This window comes from Cyprinodon tularosa, unplaced genomic scaffold (genome assembly GCF_016077235.1).
Source record: "Cyprinodon tularosa strain WSP-4 unplaced genomic scaffold, ASM1607723v1 ctg82, whole genome shotgun sequence".
Classification (NCBI taxonomy): domain Eukaryota; kingdom Metazoa; phylum Chordata; class Actinopteri; order Cyprinodontiformes; family Cyprinodontidae; genus Cyprinodon; species Cyprinodon tularosa.
Window position 1 is genome coordinate 926,909 of NW_024039585.1, and position 16,282 is coordinate 943,190.

General features: G+C 37.2%; 2 protein-coding genes across 3 annotated transcripts; one reads left to right on the plus strand and one right to left on the minus strand.

The window, feature by feature from the left end:
- The first annotated feature begins 1,381 nt into the window (after positions 1-1,381).
- On the plus strand, positions 1,382-6,903 carry ctbs (chitobiase, di-N-acetyl-). Its single transcript, XM_038272257.1, has 7 exons — positions 1,382-1,562; positions 3,135-3,273; positions 3,409-3,617; positions 3,720-3,891; positions 3,981-4,078; positions 6,240-6,404; positions 6,510-6,903. The coding sequence occupies exons 1-7, from the start codon at positions 1,431-1,433 to the stop codon at positions 6,705-6,707; spliced, it is 1,113 nt and encodes a 370-aa protein (XP_038128185.1). The 5' UTR covers positions 1,382-1,430; the 3' UTR covers positions 6,708-6,903.
- spata1 (spermatogenesis associated 1) lies at positions 5,746-15,999 on the minus strand. Of its 2 annotated transcripts, none has more exons than XM_038272255.1 (12): positions 15,780-15,999; positions 15,575-15,681; positions 12,122-12,239; positions 11,903-11,956; positions 11,434-11,794; positions 10,524-10,677; positions 9,375-9,441; positions 9,157-9,271; positions 8,969-9,094; positions 8,711-8,877; positions 7,518-7,616; positions 5,746-7,401 (listed from the first exon to the last, which is right to left on the minus strand). In XM_038272255.1, the coding sequence occupies exons 1-12, from the start codon at positions 15,840-15,842 to the stop codon at positions 7,282-7,284; spliced, it is 1,551 nt and encodes a 516-aa protein (XP_038128183.1). In that variant the 5' UTR covers positions 15,843-15,999; the 3' UTR covers positions 5,746-7,281. The 2 variants fall into 2 exon arrangements, with proteins under 2 accessions (XP_038128183.1, XP_038128184.1); XM_038272256.1 differs by having other exon boundaries at positions 5,747-7,401; positions 9,196-9,271; positions 15,780-15,998.
- Between the last annotated feature and the right edge of the window lie 283 nt (positions 16,000-16,282).

Consider the following 16,282-nt stretch of genomic DNA (forward strand, 5'->3'; position numbering starts at 1 on the left):
TAAAAGGAAATACTATTCAAATTTTACCTCAGATCATTGAACATGCAAGAATGTTTAAAGTCTGTTATTCTGTTATCTGTCATTTTTTGTTTTAAAAACAAAAATACATCATAACCCTAACCCATTAAATGAAGTAGAACATTTTAATTAAACTTGATATTTTACTCATTATAGTTATAGTTATAGCTCTGCTCTTTATGGAGCAATACCGGTAAACCAATCTGGTAATAAAAGATGAAATAGATAATCTACTTAGGTGGCTACCATGCAGCTGTCTGCCTTATAACTAGATTTTTTTCAGTTTAAAAACGCTTCCCAGATATCCACTATACCCCCAGTAAGCGAGGGGAATGAGGTTAGGGCTTCTTTCAACCAGCTGACTCATAGCCTTAAGCAGCAGGTGGGGGAAGAGCAGTACTCTACAGCAAGGGAAATGTATGTTAACTCCAACACTGAATCTCATTTTATATTGTGGCAGCGGTACCTTTCCATTTATTGTGGAGCTGTGTGTTAACTAGTGCTAGAAATAAGCTCCTGTGCTACCTCTACAGTTATGCTGCTATAGGCTTTTAAAGGACATAGGGACCCCTGTTTCATCATTTTTGCTTCATTCTATCTCTATTCTTCACTCTGCAGAATCTGTTAGTTCAGTCTCTAACATTATGCTCTCTCTGCCTTTTCTCAAGCTTTGCCTCGTCTGTTCCTGTTTGGCTGTGACTCCACCCTGGAGAGAAATATCAGCTGTGCTGTTGCCATCAACACCTTCGTTTATAGATGTTGGAGATCGGCCTGTTTTTCCAGTGTGGTCCTGTTTCTCTGACTGTGACTGAGTGGATGTGCTCTCTTCATCCTCTGACATGGGAGCTGGCTCTGAGCTCATCTGCCTGGCTGTGTGTTTCCTGGATAGGGCCACCTTTTACAGTTTCTGTAAGCCTGCTTATGTCTCCTTGAACCCCAGTCGGACTCGGCAGATGACCTCTTACACTGAGCCTGGTTCTGCTGGATGGTTCTTTTTGTTAAAAGGGAGTTTTTCCTCTCCACTCTCGCTAGAAGCATGCTTAGTGTGAGGGATTGCATCTGAGTCAACAAGTCGATGCAATCAACTTGTTTTCCTTAGATAGAAAACTTTAGTCAATTTGAATGTATGATCTGGTGAACTGTAAAGTGCCTTGAAGTGACATGTGTTGAGAATTTGGGCTATAGAAATAAACTGAACTGAATAAAACAATATATTTGTTTTACGATTGAACTGTATCATCAATAGATTGCAATCATCATAAAGAGCTTGTGTATGTTCAGATCGATATAACAATCCCACATTTCACTTCTTAAGATAGTGCCTTGTTATTGACAGGAGTAATTTTGTCCTATCTCGCACCCCGTACAAAAGTTCACATGATCGGCTAGCTTCCCTATAAACTGCAGCTGAAATGCTTTGGACCAACAAAATGTTGCTGTACGTTGTGTTTCTGTCGGTTCTGCTGGTGGTGAGTGGCCACGATGTGTGTCCCTGTGAGAGGCCGGAGCTTTGTCAGCCTATTCGGGGGGAGAGAGAGTTCGAGGTAAGGCTACTCTTAGCCTGTGTTCACAGACTCTGCCAACATGGTAAATACCCATATCTACCGCGACGTTTCTTCTTTTTTTTTTTTTTAACAAATGCAGAGGCAAGTCTGTTAAGCATAATAAAATAAAATAAATATAGACAATCCTAAACCCAAGGCTTTAGAGATAAATATCATTAAAAGCCTGGTAGGTGTTCTGTACCTTAAGAATGTTAATTACTGTCAGCACAAGCCTGTAGGATTGGATGAAACAGTACAGCTTGGAGGGCAAACCTCATTTAAAAATCCCAAACTGATCTTATGAAAAAAAATGTAGCTGCTAAAGTGATGTTTGTGTGTCAGTTTCAGCAGGGTGTGGTGAACTAAGTTCCTCATTTTAGCCATTCAGAGAGATAGACTGTTGCATTGCAGGGGTGCATAATCATCTGCCTTGCAGCTGTTTTATGGCAGCAACATGTGTCAGTGGTTTATGTCATGTTTGATCTGAGGATTTAGTCTATTCCTTTTAGTTTCTTTAAGGTTCCATCCATCCATTTTCTGTCATGCCGTGTGTGAGGGCTGCTGGTGCCTATCTGCAGCTGTCTATGGGAGCTGGTTGTTTGGAGACAAACAACCATTCACACTCACACCTAAGGAGAATTTAGAGAAGCCAATTAACCTAAAAATCATGTTTTTGGACTGTGGGAGGAAGCCGGAGTACCCAGAGAGAACCCATGCATGCTCAGGGAGAGCATGCAAACTTCATGCTGAAAGATCCTGGGCCGGGAATCAAACCCAGAGCCTCTTGCTACCCACTTCTCCACTGTGCAGCCTATTTTTGGAAAACTGTGGAATATAATCACAATATTTTCCAGTTCTAATAGGGAAAAAAAGTGTGAACATGTTAATTTTTAGACCTTACTTCCTATTCCACTGTCTCAGATGTGAGTCTCTTCTTGTATCCTCCTAATTTAGTAATATCTGCCATAAATTCTGTTTAATCTTGTTTCATCTGTCTGTGATAGAGGACTGAGAATACAGGAAATTTCATTGGAGGACATACAGGATGTTTTCTTGAAAACTACACCTCAAATGATACCATTAAGTAGATTTGTTTTATTGTTAAAAGACTAAGTTTGCCAGATGATAAAACAGACTGGATGATGAGCAAGGAGGGTAAAGCTCTTCAGGCTTCACTTTAGCTGCAGCACTGAAACCAAAAAAGAAGGTTTAAAAACCTAATAAGGCTTTGCTTAATTACTGGCTGTCCTGTGGACAGACTTTGCATCAAAGATCTTGGAAATAGCATAAAGGTGTCATCAAATAAAGAGAAGAAACTTTCCGAAGCAAAAGAAAATATGCTACTTGTTTTTGCAGTATGACTTAAAGTTTGGCTCAAACTTCAGTTGGATCTATTTTTTAGTGGTTCTAATGTTATTATTATTATTTTATAAAGTTTAATGTTTTCCATTTTGTGTGTTTTATTAAACTACCCTTAGATGACATTTGTTGTGAATTGATGCTTTCGTTTACATTTTTGCACTTTTTAAAAAGACATAAAACATTCCAGTAAAGACTTGTTGTGCTTTTCAGGTGTTTGTATTTGATGTTGGAGGGAAGACATGGAAATCCTACAACTGGAGCATGGTGACAACAGTGGCAGCCTTTGGGAAGTATGACACTGACCTCATGTGTTTTGCTCACTCCAAAGGAGCACGAGTTGTCCTCAAAGGTGGGATCCCATTGGTTTGCCAAAAAGCCATGAAAGTCCACATTTTTGATTGAGAGTTAGAGCATTTTTTTTTTCTTGAATGTGTTTTATTAACCTGTTATTGATATTTCTGCTATCTCGGTTGTGGACGCATAGGTGACATTCATGTTCCCTACATGGTGGACCAGGCCAACAGAACCGCGTGGATCAAAGAACAGGTCAGATTGGCAAAGAAGCAGTTTATGGATGGGATTAACATCGACATTGAGCAAGCTGTTGCAGACGGCTCACCTGAGTACTACGCTCTGACAGCTCTGGTCAATGAGACAACAGAGGCCTTCCACAAGGAAATCCCAGGTTCTCAGGTAAAAGAATAAGACGCTTCATTAATGGACTGCAGAAATTATTCACTATTAATGCTTAAACCATTTCCATTTTGTTTCCTGATTTTATTTTTTATTTTTTAGGTTTCATTTGATGTTGCCTGGTCACCAAATTGTATCGACAAACGCTGTTACGATTACGTCAGCATCGCCAAATCCTGTGACCTGCTGTTTGTGATGTCCTACGATGAGCAGAGTCAGATCACTGGCGATTGCATCGCGATGGCAAACGCTCCTCTCAATCAAACTCTTAAAGGTCTCTGGGTCCAGATGCACATCTAGGATTGGGAACCACTCAGCTTGGTAATGGGAACTAATGGGATACTTTTTATCTGTCCATTTTAGCCTACGACGACTATTTGGATCTGAAGATCAGTTCGATGAAGTTGGTGATGGGGGTGCCTTGGTATGGCTATGACTATCCATGTGTTAATCTTTCTCAGGTACTCTCATATTTAATGGAAAGCTACACACTTTAAGAGTAATAATTATGAGTAATATTTTGTGCTTGATAATTATAGTATTATAAGTTACTGATAAGCATTTTACAAAACAGATGTTATTCAAACATTGGGTCGGATTAGCATAAAGTAGGATTTTTTTTTTATTTGTTTTCCCTAGCAGATTTTAAATCTGAGCCATCTAGCAGAGTTAGATTTTATTTTTATTTTCCAGAGTTTAATAAGTATTGTAAATAATGCGTTTAATATATTTCCTTTTAATTGCATCATCACATCTTACTAGGTCTTACAGAATTTATCATCCCCAACATTTCATTACATCAGGAAAACAAACCTCAGCCTGCTGTATTGCCATTTTATGTCCAATGCAAAAAACAAAAAAAAGTGCAAAAGGATAAACTTTTCATTAGATTTTAAAATGTTTTGCTTACATTCAAAATAAGATGTAGATCAGTGATTCCCAACCCGGGGCTTTCGTACCCCTAGTGGTCCGTGAGTGCATTGCAAGGGGTACATGAATATATTTTATTTCTTAGGTTGGAAAATAAAAAAGGGCGGGGATCTGCTTTGTTTTGTGAGGACCTAATTGAAAAATCAAACAAGCTTTTATACCCCAAAAAGTATGTTTTTCTTTCAAAACGAGGCAGCGAAACAGACCGGATGCAGAGAACAGCCTGGTATCAGCTGTTTTTCACACTAGGCTATCGGAGCTCATAAAAGCAGCACAGGGGAGATGGTAATATTGTTTAGACCGTAATATTTTCATACAGTAAATGTTTAAAAAAAAAAACTGTAAAATGTTGCAGAAAATATGCGCAAGATGAAATAAAGTACAACAATAAACGCTCTATATGCACATAGGGAAGATTTAAACAAGGTGAGAAAGTATTCACTTTTTTACTGTCATATCATCTCTGGGTTTTTAAGCTGCATGTACTTCTACCTCTTCAGGCTGCAGCGTCAAAGCAGCAAAATAAACTCTGAGAAAGATGCACATCTGCTCATAATTAAAGCATTTTTCACAGGAGTAATTTTACTCTTAATGCTCCTCTGTATTCCTCTCAGAGGAGCTGCTCTTCTGTCTAATTCTGTTTTCTCCCCATATTTTCCTACATTTTGTGTCAGATGTTTATAAAGACTATTTCACACAAGCAGCTTATCACAATCAAATGCCTATAGGAGAATCAAACATGTAAAGAAAACATAAGGAAAATAAAGCGATGAGGTTTTGCAACATTTTGATCCTGTGTGACAACTATTTGTTTTTGCTAAATTTGATAATCATGAGACCCATTCCATAATCTAGTCCAAATCCCATAATTGTTCATTTTTCTTTATTGATGACAATTTGTATTTATTTATTTTTTCCTCTAATGATAAATGCCAGCTCTTAGAGCATAGCGCCACATCTAGCAACGGGGTCAACCACACCTCCTGTTTAAAGGTTTCTGTTACCTCCTTATTCAGCTTTGCTCTAAGCAACTTGTTGAATCACATGACCTAAATTTTTTTTGGCCATTTGGAGATTTCTGAGAAAAATCTGAAAATCTTTGTGAATACTGGCCCAGAAGTTTAAGAAAAAAGAACGTATTAGTAATAAAACATAGAAAATTCTAAATAAAAAAATGTAAGGAACTTTACAAGTAAATAATTTTTCCAGTAATGTTTGCCTTAAAAAATTACTAAGGTTGTTTGCATTCCATCAATTCACAACTAATATCGTACCTTTGGTCACACTGCCCCCATGAGGCTGATATCTGCTATTACACAATTATATATATTTTTCTTTTTTGAGTAAAATAACTCAGAAGTTCAGTCAGTAAAGATCTAATGATTTTTTTTAATCATCGTGCACATTTACAACTAATATAGTTTAACAGTTAGATGTATTCATATTCTGAACACAATCATTAATTGCTGTCTACCATAATGCGTCATTCAGAAAGAGGTTTATCATGCCAGAAGTAATACTCATACTAATATTTTTCACCTTTAATGACAGGAAACAAAAATGAAATGTTTTTTTTTTTTATGTAACTGAAGGTGAATTAGGTCTTAGCTTTTCCTTTTCTTTTGCATTGTGGGAAACGTTGCTGAAGATCTTATTTCAGCGGTTCTATCCTGTTTTATTTTCTCTTACAAGGAAGGTACATGCTACATACCCAAAGTCCCTTTCCGTGGAGCTCCGTGCAGCGATGCTGCGGGAACACAGAAACCTTACAAGTGGATCATGAAGCAGCTCAGCAGCCCAACATCGTCCGGCAGACTGTGGGACGATGTGCAGAAAGCTCCATACTTCTATTATAAGGTGTGCCTTTTTTTCACTCTACTCCTAAATGATTAATAAAAAAAACAAACAAGGAATGCATATATATATATTTGTTGTGATATGTCTTTGACTGGTTTCTTCTAGGATGAGACGGGACAGACCCATCAGGTCTGGTACGATGACCCACAAAGTCTTGTTCCCAAAGCAGACTACGTAATGGCTAAAGGCCTAAGGGGCATCGGCATGTGGAACGGCAACATTTTGGACTACAGTGACGACCCTGTAGCCAGGCAGCAGACCACACTGATGTGGAATGCCCTGTTAGGATCCAAGATGGGATGAACTGAATGCTGCTGCGGTCATTTTTACTGAGCACACTCCTGAATAGACTCATTTTGTAGAGGCAACAGGGCGTGGTGTCTCCTCCTGATCAGGGGTGCTGATTTGCACATAAACTTGAGTTTTATCTGTAATGACGTGAATTGCTAACAAACACAATCATTTTAGATTTATTTGCACTGATTTAAGAAAAAAAAAACTTTCCAGACTGATTTTTTTTTTTTTACTCTGTTGTTTAATAAAGCTTTTACTCATTAATTTCATAGACTGTCTACTGTTGTATTACTGGAAAAAAAAAACAGGAACAAACAGAATGGAATTCAGTTGCTGGAAGTTACAGTAACAGATTTCCATGGCTATTGGTCTTTATTTAAAAGTCGCTAAACAGGAAATGAGAGGGAAGAGAGGAGTAAATGATATGATCTCTGGGTCCAAACACATGCCGCTTGCTTAGTCTCTGCGCCTGGGCTGTCCTCATTACAGAATATTTGGCCCATTTACTGCTGCAAACCTTTCTCCCATTTGATTACTTTAATTGCTTGGAAGAGCAGTTTTGTTGACATTGATGAAGCTGTATTTAACTTGTGTTTTGCTCCATGATGTGTTTCCGCCCCATCCAGGAAGGAGATGACTGATTCTTCTTTTGAGCTAGTTCAGCCTTCAGGTCTCTGAGCTCAGTAGCAGCCTGCTCTTTCAACTTGTGGGAAAAACAAAACAAAGAATAACATTTGTCTTGCAATCATTTTGGATCTTCCATGGTCTTAAATTAGAATATCCAGGAAAATGATGTGTTTAGTCATGACTTATGTTTACCTTTATCTCTGTTATCAGCTTCATCTTGGAATCTTCTAGCTTCCTCTTCAGGTTGTCGATCTCATGGGTCTCCCTCATGATCTGAATGATGAGCTCGTTCTATTTCCAAAACATATTTTTGCGATTAACAAACCAAAACAAATTAGAATGCTTTCTCTTTGGTAGCATCCAAGAATGTTAAAACATTCACATCTAAATATTTCCCTGTAAAATGGTTGAGATATCCTGATTTCCAAAACCACACATAAAAAAAAAAAAAAAACGAAACAGAAAATGTAGAAGTTTTGATTGTTCCCATATTAGAGTTTTGAAATAAATCAGGCAGGTGGGCTTAAAACAGAAGTTTTGAATACTGTGTTATCGTGGATGAAATTTCCAGCTTCTATGTATTTTGATAATTAGCTATTCTGTGTTTTAGGGCCTATTTTTACAGATCAGCTCTTCGGAGTTTTGATTCTTAATGAGATGGAAGTATTACAGGCTAAGCAGTCCCTTAGCGCCATTAGGATTTTTGTGGTTATTGACTTATTGCCAAGTCATTTTATTTTTTTATGTTTACCATTTTCATTTTACATTTCTGCTTCAAAAACTGGCATTTTGCTTTCTAAAATTGTTCAGTTTAAAATATTAGGAGGATAAATTCAAATTGATCAGAAATATCTTCTAATTTCTTCTTTAGTGAGGATTTGGTTGAAAGCGGATCATTCAATATGTGGTTTAAATGATTCTGAGGAGCACCCTGTGCTGCATAAAGGCAATAAAGTTAGGTAACAGAGGTATAAAAGCACCTTAGCTAAATACCAGAGTCACAAAATACTAAACTTGTTCTTAACTTTACTGATATTACAGATGGTCTAAAATAAAGATAGAAAGTTTTAAAAATGTATCTTATTTAAACTGTCTATAATCCTGTAAATTACTACTAATGCTTTAATAATTCAGTGCTCTTTTGCAGATTTGTTTATATTTTAATACTAACATAACAATGCAACTGCTATGCCATGAATTTTGAACTAATTAAATACATTAGATATTATGCTAATTGGGTCATCTCCTTTAACTGATTGGATTGTTTTCTCCAATAACAGTTTCATTCACTTATAATAACACTATAATGAATTTGTCTATTTAATTGAATCTGTTCTTAATATGTTAATTATGTTGTGCAGCAGACCATGTGGATTTTATTGCACCTTTTCTGATGACCTCCCCTGCCTCCGTGCTTTCTCTCTGGCTTGGAGCTGATGCAGGACTTTGTTATAAAATATCTCCAGTTCTTGTCTCAAGTTTTTCAGATGTTCTTCCAGTGGAGTTGTGGCCTTCTTGGTTTCAAAGTATTTCTTTTTCCAGGTGTCCCGTGCTTTATATTAGTGGAGACGTGGGAGAAAAGTAGTACAAAATATTTTTTTCAACATAAGGTCTAACTTTTTTCCAAGGAGTCGATGTCCCACCTTGATTCCTGCGGTGTCGGTTCTGAGCCAACAAGTCTTTTCCTTTCCACAATAGCTGCTGTCTGGTCCATTCCAGCTGCTTTCTCTCCTCCCTCACCAGTTTGATTTCCTCCATTAGATCCTCTCCTTATGAGAAATAAATATTTTCATTAATACAATGGAAGCTCAAAAATGAGGGCTTTCCTTACTTTTTATGAGAAACACTAGTGAGGCAGAAGCTGCTTTACTGCTGGCCAAATCTGGACCTTGGGGTGAATTTGTGCACTGAACTTGTTGCGAAGACACAGCTGGACATTCCAACACCTAAAACAAGAAATTAATTTAGTTACAGTATAAATACCGACTTATTTATTTTATTTTTCATTTATTTTTTGTAAGAAAATATGTAACATAGGCTGCACGTTACCCCATTTGTTGTTATTTTCGTGATGCAGCTCTCGGTGTGTCGATCTTTCAATCTTAATTTTCCAACACTAAAACATACAAGTACAGCTGAAAAAAATCTAGACGTCAGATGTATTTTTCTTATAAAAGGACTAAATACACTGCAAAATGATCATTACTGTTTGCAAATACACACAGCAGCAAGAACCCTAACTTTTCCATTTAAGTGTATTTATATAGCGCCAATTCACAACACACATCAACTTAAGGCAATTTATAGGGACAAAACAATCAGATTGGCTAAAAGTTTCTGTCAAAGAAAACAAGTTGATTGCATTTGAGTCATTGACTTGCAGGGCATGCTCCTCTTGGATGAACTTGTGGTGATAATTTTAGCTTGTATTTTGTTGTTGACTCTTCAGCAATCCCTCACACCAACCATTCATGTAGTGACAGTGGAGAGGAAAAACTACATTTTAACAGAAAGAAACCTCCAGTAGAACCAGGCTCAGTGTGAGTTGCCATCTGCCGGAGCCAACTGGGGTTCAAGGAGATAGAAGCAGACGTACAGAAAGAAGCAGATATACAAAAGGCAACTGTCAACTAGCTCTACAGGTGGTGCCGTCCAGGAAACACACAGCCAGGCAAATAAGCTTCCTGCCAATTCTCATGTCAGAGGATGAAAGAGAGCACATACAGTTAGTCACAGTAAAAGAAACAGGACTACACTGAAAAACAGGCTCCAACATATACTGTATAAACAAAGATGTTGATGGCCACAACTGATATTTCAATCCAGGATGAAGTTAGAGCTGAACAGGAACAGATCAGATGAAGCTACTATGAGAGGAAAAAGCAGAGAGAAAACAAGAAATTATGAAGGGAACTTACAATAATGCAGAATGGGAGAATAGAAAAAGAACGAAGCAGAATGATGAAAGGTTGTCCCAATGTTATTCAGCACTCCAAGCCTATAGCAGCATAAATAAAGAAAATAGCTCAGGATAATCTGGCTAGTAGGGTAAAGGTAGAGCCAAGGAGTAATGTCTGTCCAGGCTGAATTAACATCCACCGGGGAACTTTTTAAGATATATGGTGTGGTCTGATGAAAGTATTTGGTTTAAATTATTTGGGCAATAGTAAGAAGGCTTCCAAGTATGTCACAAGGTACCTGTCTGTGAGCAAAAAACATAAATCTCCGTCCTCCAGAGACTCAGCTGCCCGTGAAAGTCTGTCTCTGTGTTGATGTTTGGTTTTTCTCCAGGTCTCCTCATTTTCTGGTGAACACATTGCCTGGCCTGGATCAGCCTCACATGTCTCCAAAGCTATAGACACACAAAATGCATTGGTGTTATTCTATTTAAAAGTTTCGTTACTGAGCTGAAAGGTAGTAAAACACTTTTTGAATTACAAAATATTTTTTTTAACATCAACCAAGATAAATATTTATAGCTTTAGTGATCATTACAGTCATTGGAATGTATATACATGAGGATAATATTAAAAGATGCTGTTCTCTTCTTTGTATTAAATGGACAGAGACTTTAATATTCTGCTTAGTGATTTACTGGACAATAGAACAGGATATGTACTTAATGTTCATATAGGGTATACACCAGAAAGCACACTATAATAACAGATTAAAACAAAACAAAAACTAATCTGAAAGCTGTTAGTAATATCTTAAATATGCACAAACCAATAAAATGAAAAACTGAATAGAAACATGTTGAGATCCCATGTGAAAATAAGGATCTGCTATCTCCCATTCATATGATGTCTGGTGTGTGTGACGGTCTAAACAGTTTTAAAGTTTTGGAAAAAACACATTATTGAGTGTTGAGCATTTAAAAAAAAACATATAATGTATCATCAAATTTCCATCCTATAAATGTTTCTAGGGGTTTTTGAAAACAAGAAATGTAATGAAAATGTCCTAGCTGTTAGTACTTTTAAAATGAAAGAGTTTATTTTAAAAGAACCATAAGTTTTCATTAGACTCTTTCTTTATTGTGTTGATCATTCTTACATAGCTTAGCAAAATCGTGTTGAGAAAAGGTAATGAATCACTGCTTTAATACCTTTTCCAAGTGAAACAAGCTGCATTGCCCTTTGAATCCCAAACTTCTCCTCACATCTCTCTGGCTCTGTTCTCTTGATAAAACTCAGAGCTTCATCAGAGGAGGTGGAGCTGTTTGCACCTTCTTCATCTTCATGTCCCTCTTCCATTCCGGAGCCAGGAACCCGTTGCCGGGAACATTGCGTTATGTGAGGGAATTTAATGGGCTTCTTTGTCCCCATTGTTCCGTCGTACATCTTGGAAAGGTTGGGGAAGGCCTGCTGCTCTGGGGAGCTGCTGCTGGAATCCAGGGTGAAGGACTGGGGGCAGAAATTGCTGTCTGCCTCTGGAGTGTGCAGCAGGTACAGCTCTGGCTGAGCCGCCTGCAGAAAGGTAACAGCTCATTTAAAGGTCTGAACAGATGTAGTTACTTAAAGTAAGAAACTGATCCACTTGGCAGGATAGCAATAAGACCCATGGACTGAACATACATAGGGTGGGGCGAATGTTTTCACTTTCAGATCAGTCTCCTGTTTGCTTTTAACCTGTAAAAGACAAGGATTTTATTGTGAGAGGCGCAGCAGTAAAAGTGCTATACTCCCCATTCAGACCCTTTTCAGTCTTTTTTATAGTTATCCTGAATAGAGCACTGTCTGCATAGTGACACATTCAGCTTTACTAACAGGCTCTTAACTGCAAGCTGCACTCACCAGCGCCAGACTGCGGCCAACACATTTCAGGAAGGAGAATTTATGGATGCTCCTCTCTGACCCAAGGAGAGCCCCCAGCTCACCCCTCAGAGTCTGCAAGGTGGTTTCAGGATAAACTCTAACGGCACCAGGAGGGAAAAGCGACACAAGGATAAAATATGTGTCACAGGCAAACAGTTAACCCATGGCTGAATAAAAAAAATTCCATTAAGTTGATATTTTATGCTGTAATTATTTAAAATTAAGTTGATCATAAATCCATAAACAACCTATTTACATTTAGTCTCCTTTATATTTCTTTACAAAGCATCACATATATAATTAAAGTTTGATTAGTGTCACTTTTATATAAACAGAAAAAATACAGGTGCTGGTCATAAAATTAGAATATCATGAAAAAGTAGATTGATTTCAGTAATTCCATTTAAAAAGTGAAACGTGTATATTATATTCATACATTACATACAAACTCATATATTTCAGATGTTTATTTTGTTTAATTTTGATGATTACAAATGACAACAAATGAAAATCTCAAATTCATCATATCAGAAAATTAGAATATTGTGAAAAGGTTCAAAATTGATGGCCCCTGGTGCCACACTCTAATCAGCTAATTAACTCAAACCACCTGCAAAAGCCTTTAAATGGTCTTTCAGTCTAGTTCTATAGGCTACACAATCATGGGGAAGACTGCTGACTTGACAGTTGTCCAAAAGACGACCATCGACACCTTGCACAAGGAGGACAAGACACAAAAGGTCATCGCTAAAGAGGCTGGCTGTTCACAGAGCTCAGTGTCCAAGCACATTAATAGAGAGGCGAAGGGAAGGAAAAGATGTGGTCGAAAAAAGTGTACAAGCAAGAGAGATAACCGCACCCTGGAGAGGATTGTGAAACAAAACCCATTCAAAAATGTGGGGGAGATTCACAAAGAGTGGACTGCAGCTGGAGTGAGTGCTTCAAGAACCACCACACACAGACGTATGAAAGACATGGGTTTCTGCTGTCGCATTCCTTGTGTCAAGCCACTCTTGAACCACAGACAGCGTCAGAAGCGTCTTGCCTGGGCTAAAGAGAAACAGGACTGGACTGCTGGTGAGTGGTCCAAAGTCATGTTCTCTGATGAAAGTAAATTTTGCATTTCCTTTGGAAATCAAGGTCCCAGAGTCTGGAGGAAAAGAAGAGAGGCACTTCATCCACGTTGCTTGAAGTCCAGTGTAAAGTTTCCACAGTCAGTGATGGTTTGGGGTGCCATGTCATCTGCTGGTGTTGGTCCATTGTGTTTTCTGAGGTCCAGGGTCAACGCAGCCACATACCAGGAAGTTTTAGAGCACTTCATGCTTCCTGCAGCTGACCAACTTTTTGGAGATGCAGATTTCATTTTCCAACAGGACTTGGCACCTGCACACAGTGCCAAAGCTACCAGTACCTGGTTGAAGGACCATGGTTTCCCTGTTCTTAATTGGCCAGCAAACTCTCCTGACCTTAACCCCATAGAAAATCTATGGGGTATTGTGAAGAAGAAGATGCAATACACCAGACCCAACAATTCAGAAGAGCTAAAAGCCACTATTAGAGCAACCTGGGCTATCATAACACCTGAGCAGTGCCACAGACTGATCGACTCCATGCCACGCCGCATTGCTGCAGTAATACAGGCCAAAGGAGGCCCAACTAAATACTGAGTGCTGTACATGCTCATACTTTTCATGTTCATACTTTTCAGTTGGCCAACATTTCTATAAATCCTTTGTTTTTATTGGTCTTCAGTAATATTCTAATTTTCTGATATGATGAATTTGAGATTTTCATTTGTTGTCATTTGTAATCATCAAAATTAAACAAAATAAACATCTGAAATATATGAGTTTGTATGTAATGTATGAATATAATATACAAGTTTCACTTTTTAAATGGAATTACTGAAATCAATCTACTTTTTCATGATATTCTAATTTTATGACCAGCACCTGTATATATAAAAGGATTTTACCAAGTGAAAAAAAAAACAAGGACATTTTTGTACAGGATAAGGCATTGCAAAAATATACAAACTGTTTCAATGCATTGATACTTTTGTCACATTACAAAGAAAACAAGCATATATTATTGCAATTTTAATGCGTCAAATAATACTGAGTATCATATGAATTAGTAAAATTAGAGAAGGTACATTCTCAGAATTGTTCATGAAGTAAAATCTAAGTGTGGCGTGCATTTGTATTCTGTCCCCTTTATTCTGATAGTCTTAAATTAAATGAAGTTTAACCAATTCCTACCAAAAATCTCTATAAAATGATACATTTAATACATTTGTGAATGAAAAGGAAAAGGAAACCCCTTAAGATTCAAATAAAAAGTTACCTTCCAGCTGAAAAACAACCCTAAACATACAGCTTGAATTGTTTCATATCAAAATGTTAAATAACCCAGTCAATTTCTGGACCCAATACCAGTGGAGAGCCTGCAGCAAGATTTGAAGACTGATATTAACAGATGACCGAGCTAGGCTTGTCCTGATCCGATCCACGTATCGGATTGGGACGCCAATATTGGCAAAAAAATGCGTATCGGCATAGCATGTAAAATGCCAATCCAGACTGCCGATCCAGTTTTTAAAAAAAAATCCGGTCCGTATTTTCCAATTTCGCCGATTGAAATGATCCATTCCACTATTTTGCGCCAGTGTTTCCCTGTTTTGCATTTTTATTAAAACTTACAGTAATACTTGCACCTTTAACTGTTTACGGTTTTACTGTTCACTGTGCAATTTCAGATTGCTATTCATAATTTTGTCCAGTTTGTGTTTATCTCTTAATAAACAGGTAAGTTTGTTGTTACCAAGCATTGTGTTTTATTCAATCTCACCTAATTTAGCTGGCTAGATGTTATCAAGAGTACTAAAACCCTTTTCAACATGAGTCTTACAACTAAGGCTAAATACTTTAACTTAAACTTAAATACATGCTCGGATAGGCTGGTATCGGCCAGTATCGGTATCGGATCGGAAGTCCAAAAACCTGGATCGGGACATCTCTAGACCGAGCCTGAACTTTATTTTAATAAAACTGAAGTTTTAGTCTCTAGATGTGAAAAAAAAGTGGTAGACAAACCCCCAGAGGACATCCAGCTGTTACAGTAAAGGGTGTTTCCCAAAACTATTAGTTACAAGAACTCAATAGTGCACATCCTACTTTCCTCTTTTTTATTAGTCAAAAAACAAAAACTGATCTTTTTCATTCACCCAGGTATAATATACTACTTTATATCAAACCATAAAGCTAATTTCTAATATAATTCATCAACGTTTGTGGCTGATCTGTAAGAAAATGTGAAAATGATTTAGAACATACTCCTGCAAAGTGCCATACGGCTTTAATAGACATTATTTAAAACTACCTTTTATCATTTTGAACTCTAATATTGATTAAACATTTGATGCACTTTCACCTGATAAAGCCAGCAGAAATAAAGCCCTCCGTGGCTTCAGCTGGAACTTTATTGAGTTTCATATTCCATAGGTCAGCTGGTGCAAACAGCACATGGAGCTCCACAAACTACACAAAGAAAATCGATTAATTTAAGGGTACACCATAGACGATTGCTTTGCTTAGCCTACATTTTTTTAACATCTCGAAAAGTATATAAAGCATACCTTGCTGCTGACCGGTCTCAGTTTGTCCTCTGTATATTTCATTGACTCACCAGACACCTCCATTATTAGTCTGGTTCAGAGCAAGTAAAGCCGTAAAACACTGAACTGAAGAAAGGCTGTGGGTATTTGCTATGGGTAGAGTTGTGTTTGCATCTGCTGTGTGACACCAGAGACTGCCTGGAAGCAATATGCTACGATTAAACACAACTGTGTTTCTCGTATAAGGGCGCCAGCCTCTGTTGCTATGGAGCTGATTATGGCACTGACATTTCAGGACAGAAAAAAAAAAAAAAAGAAGTGTATATACATGTATATATATATATATATATAAAAGTGTATAATATATATATATATATATATATATATATATATATATATATATATATATATATATATATATATACATATTTATGTTTATATATATATATACATATATATGTATATATATACATATATAAATATACACATATATATACATATATATACATATATATCTATATATA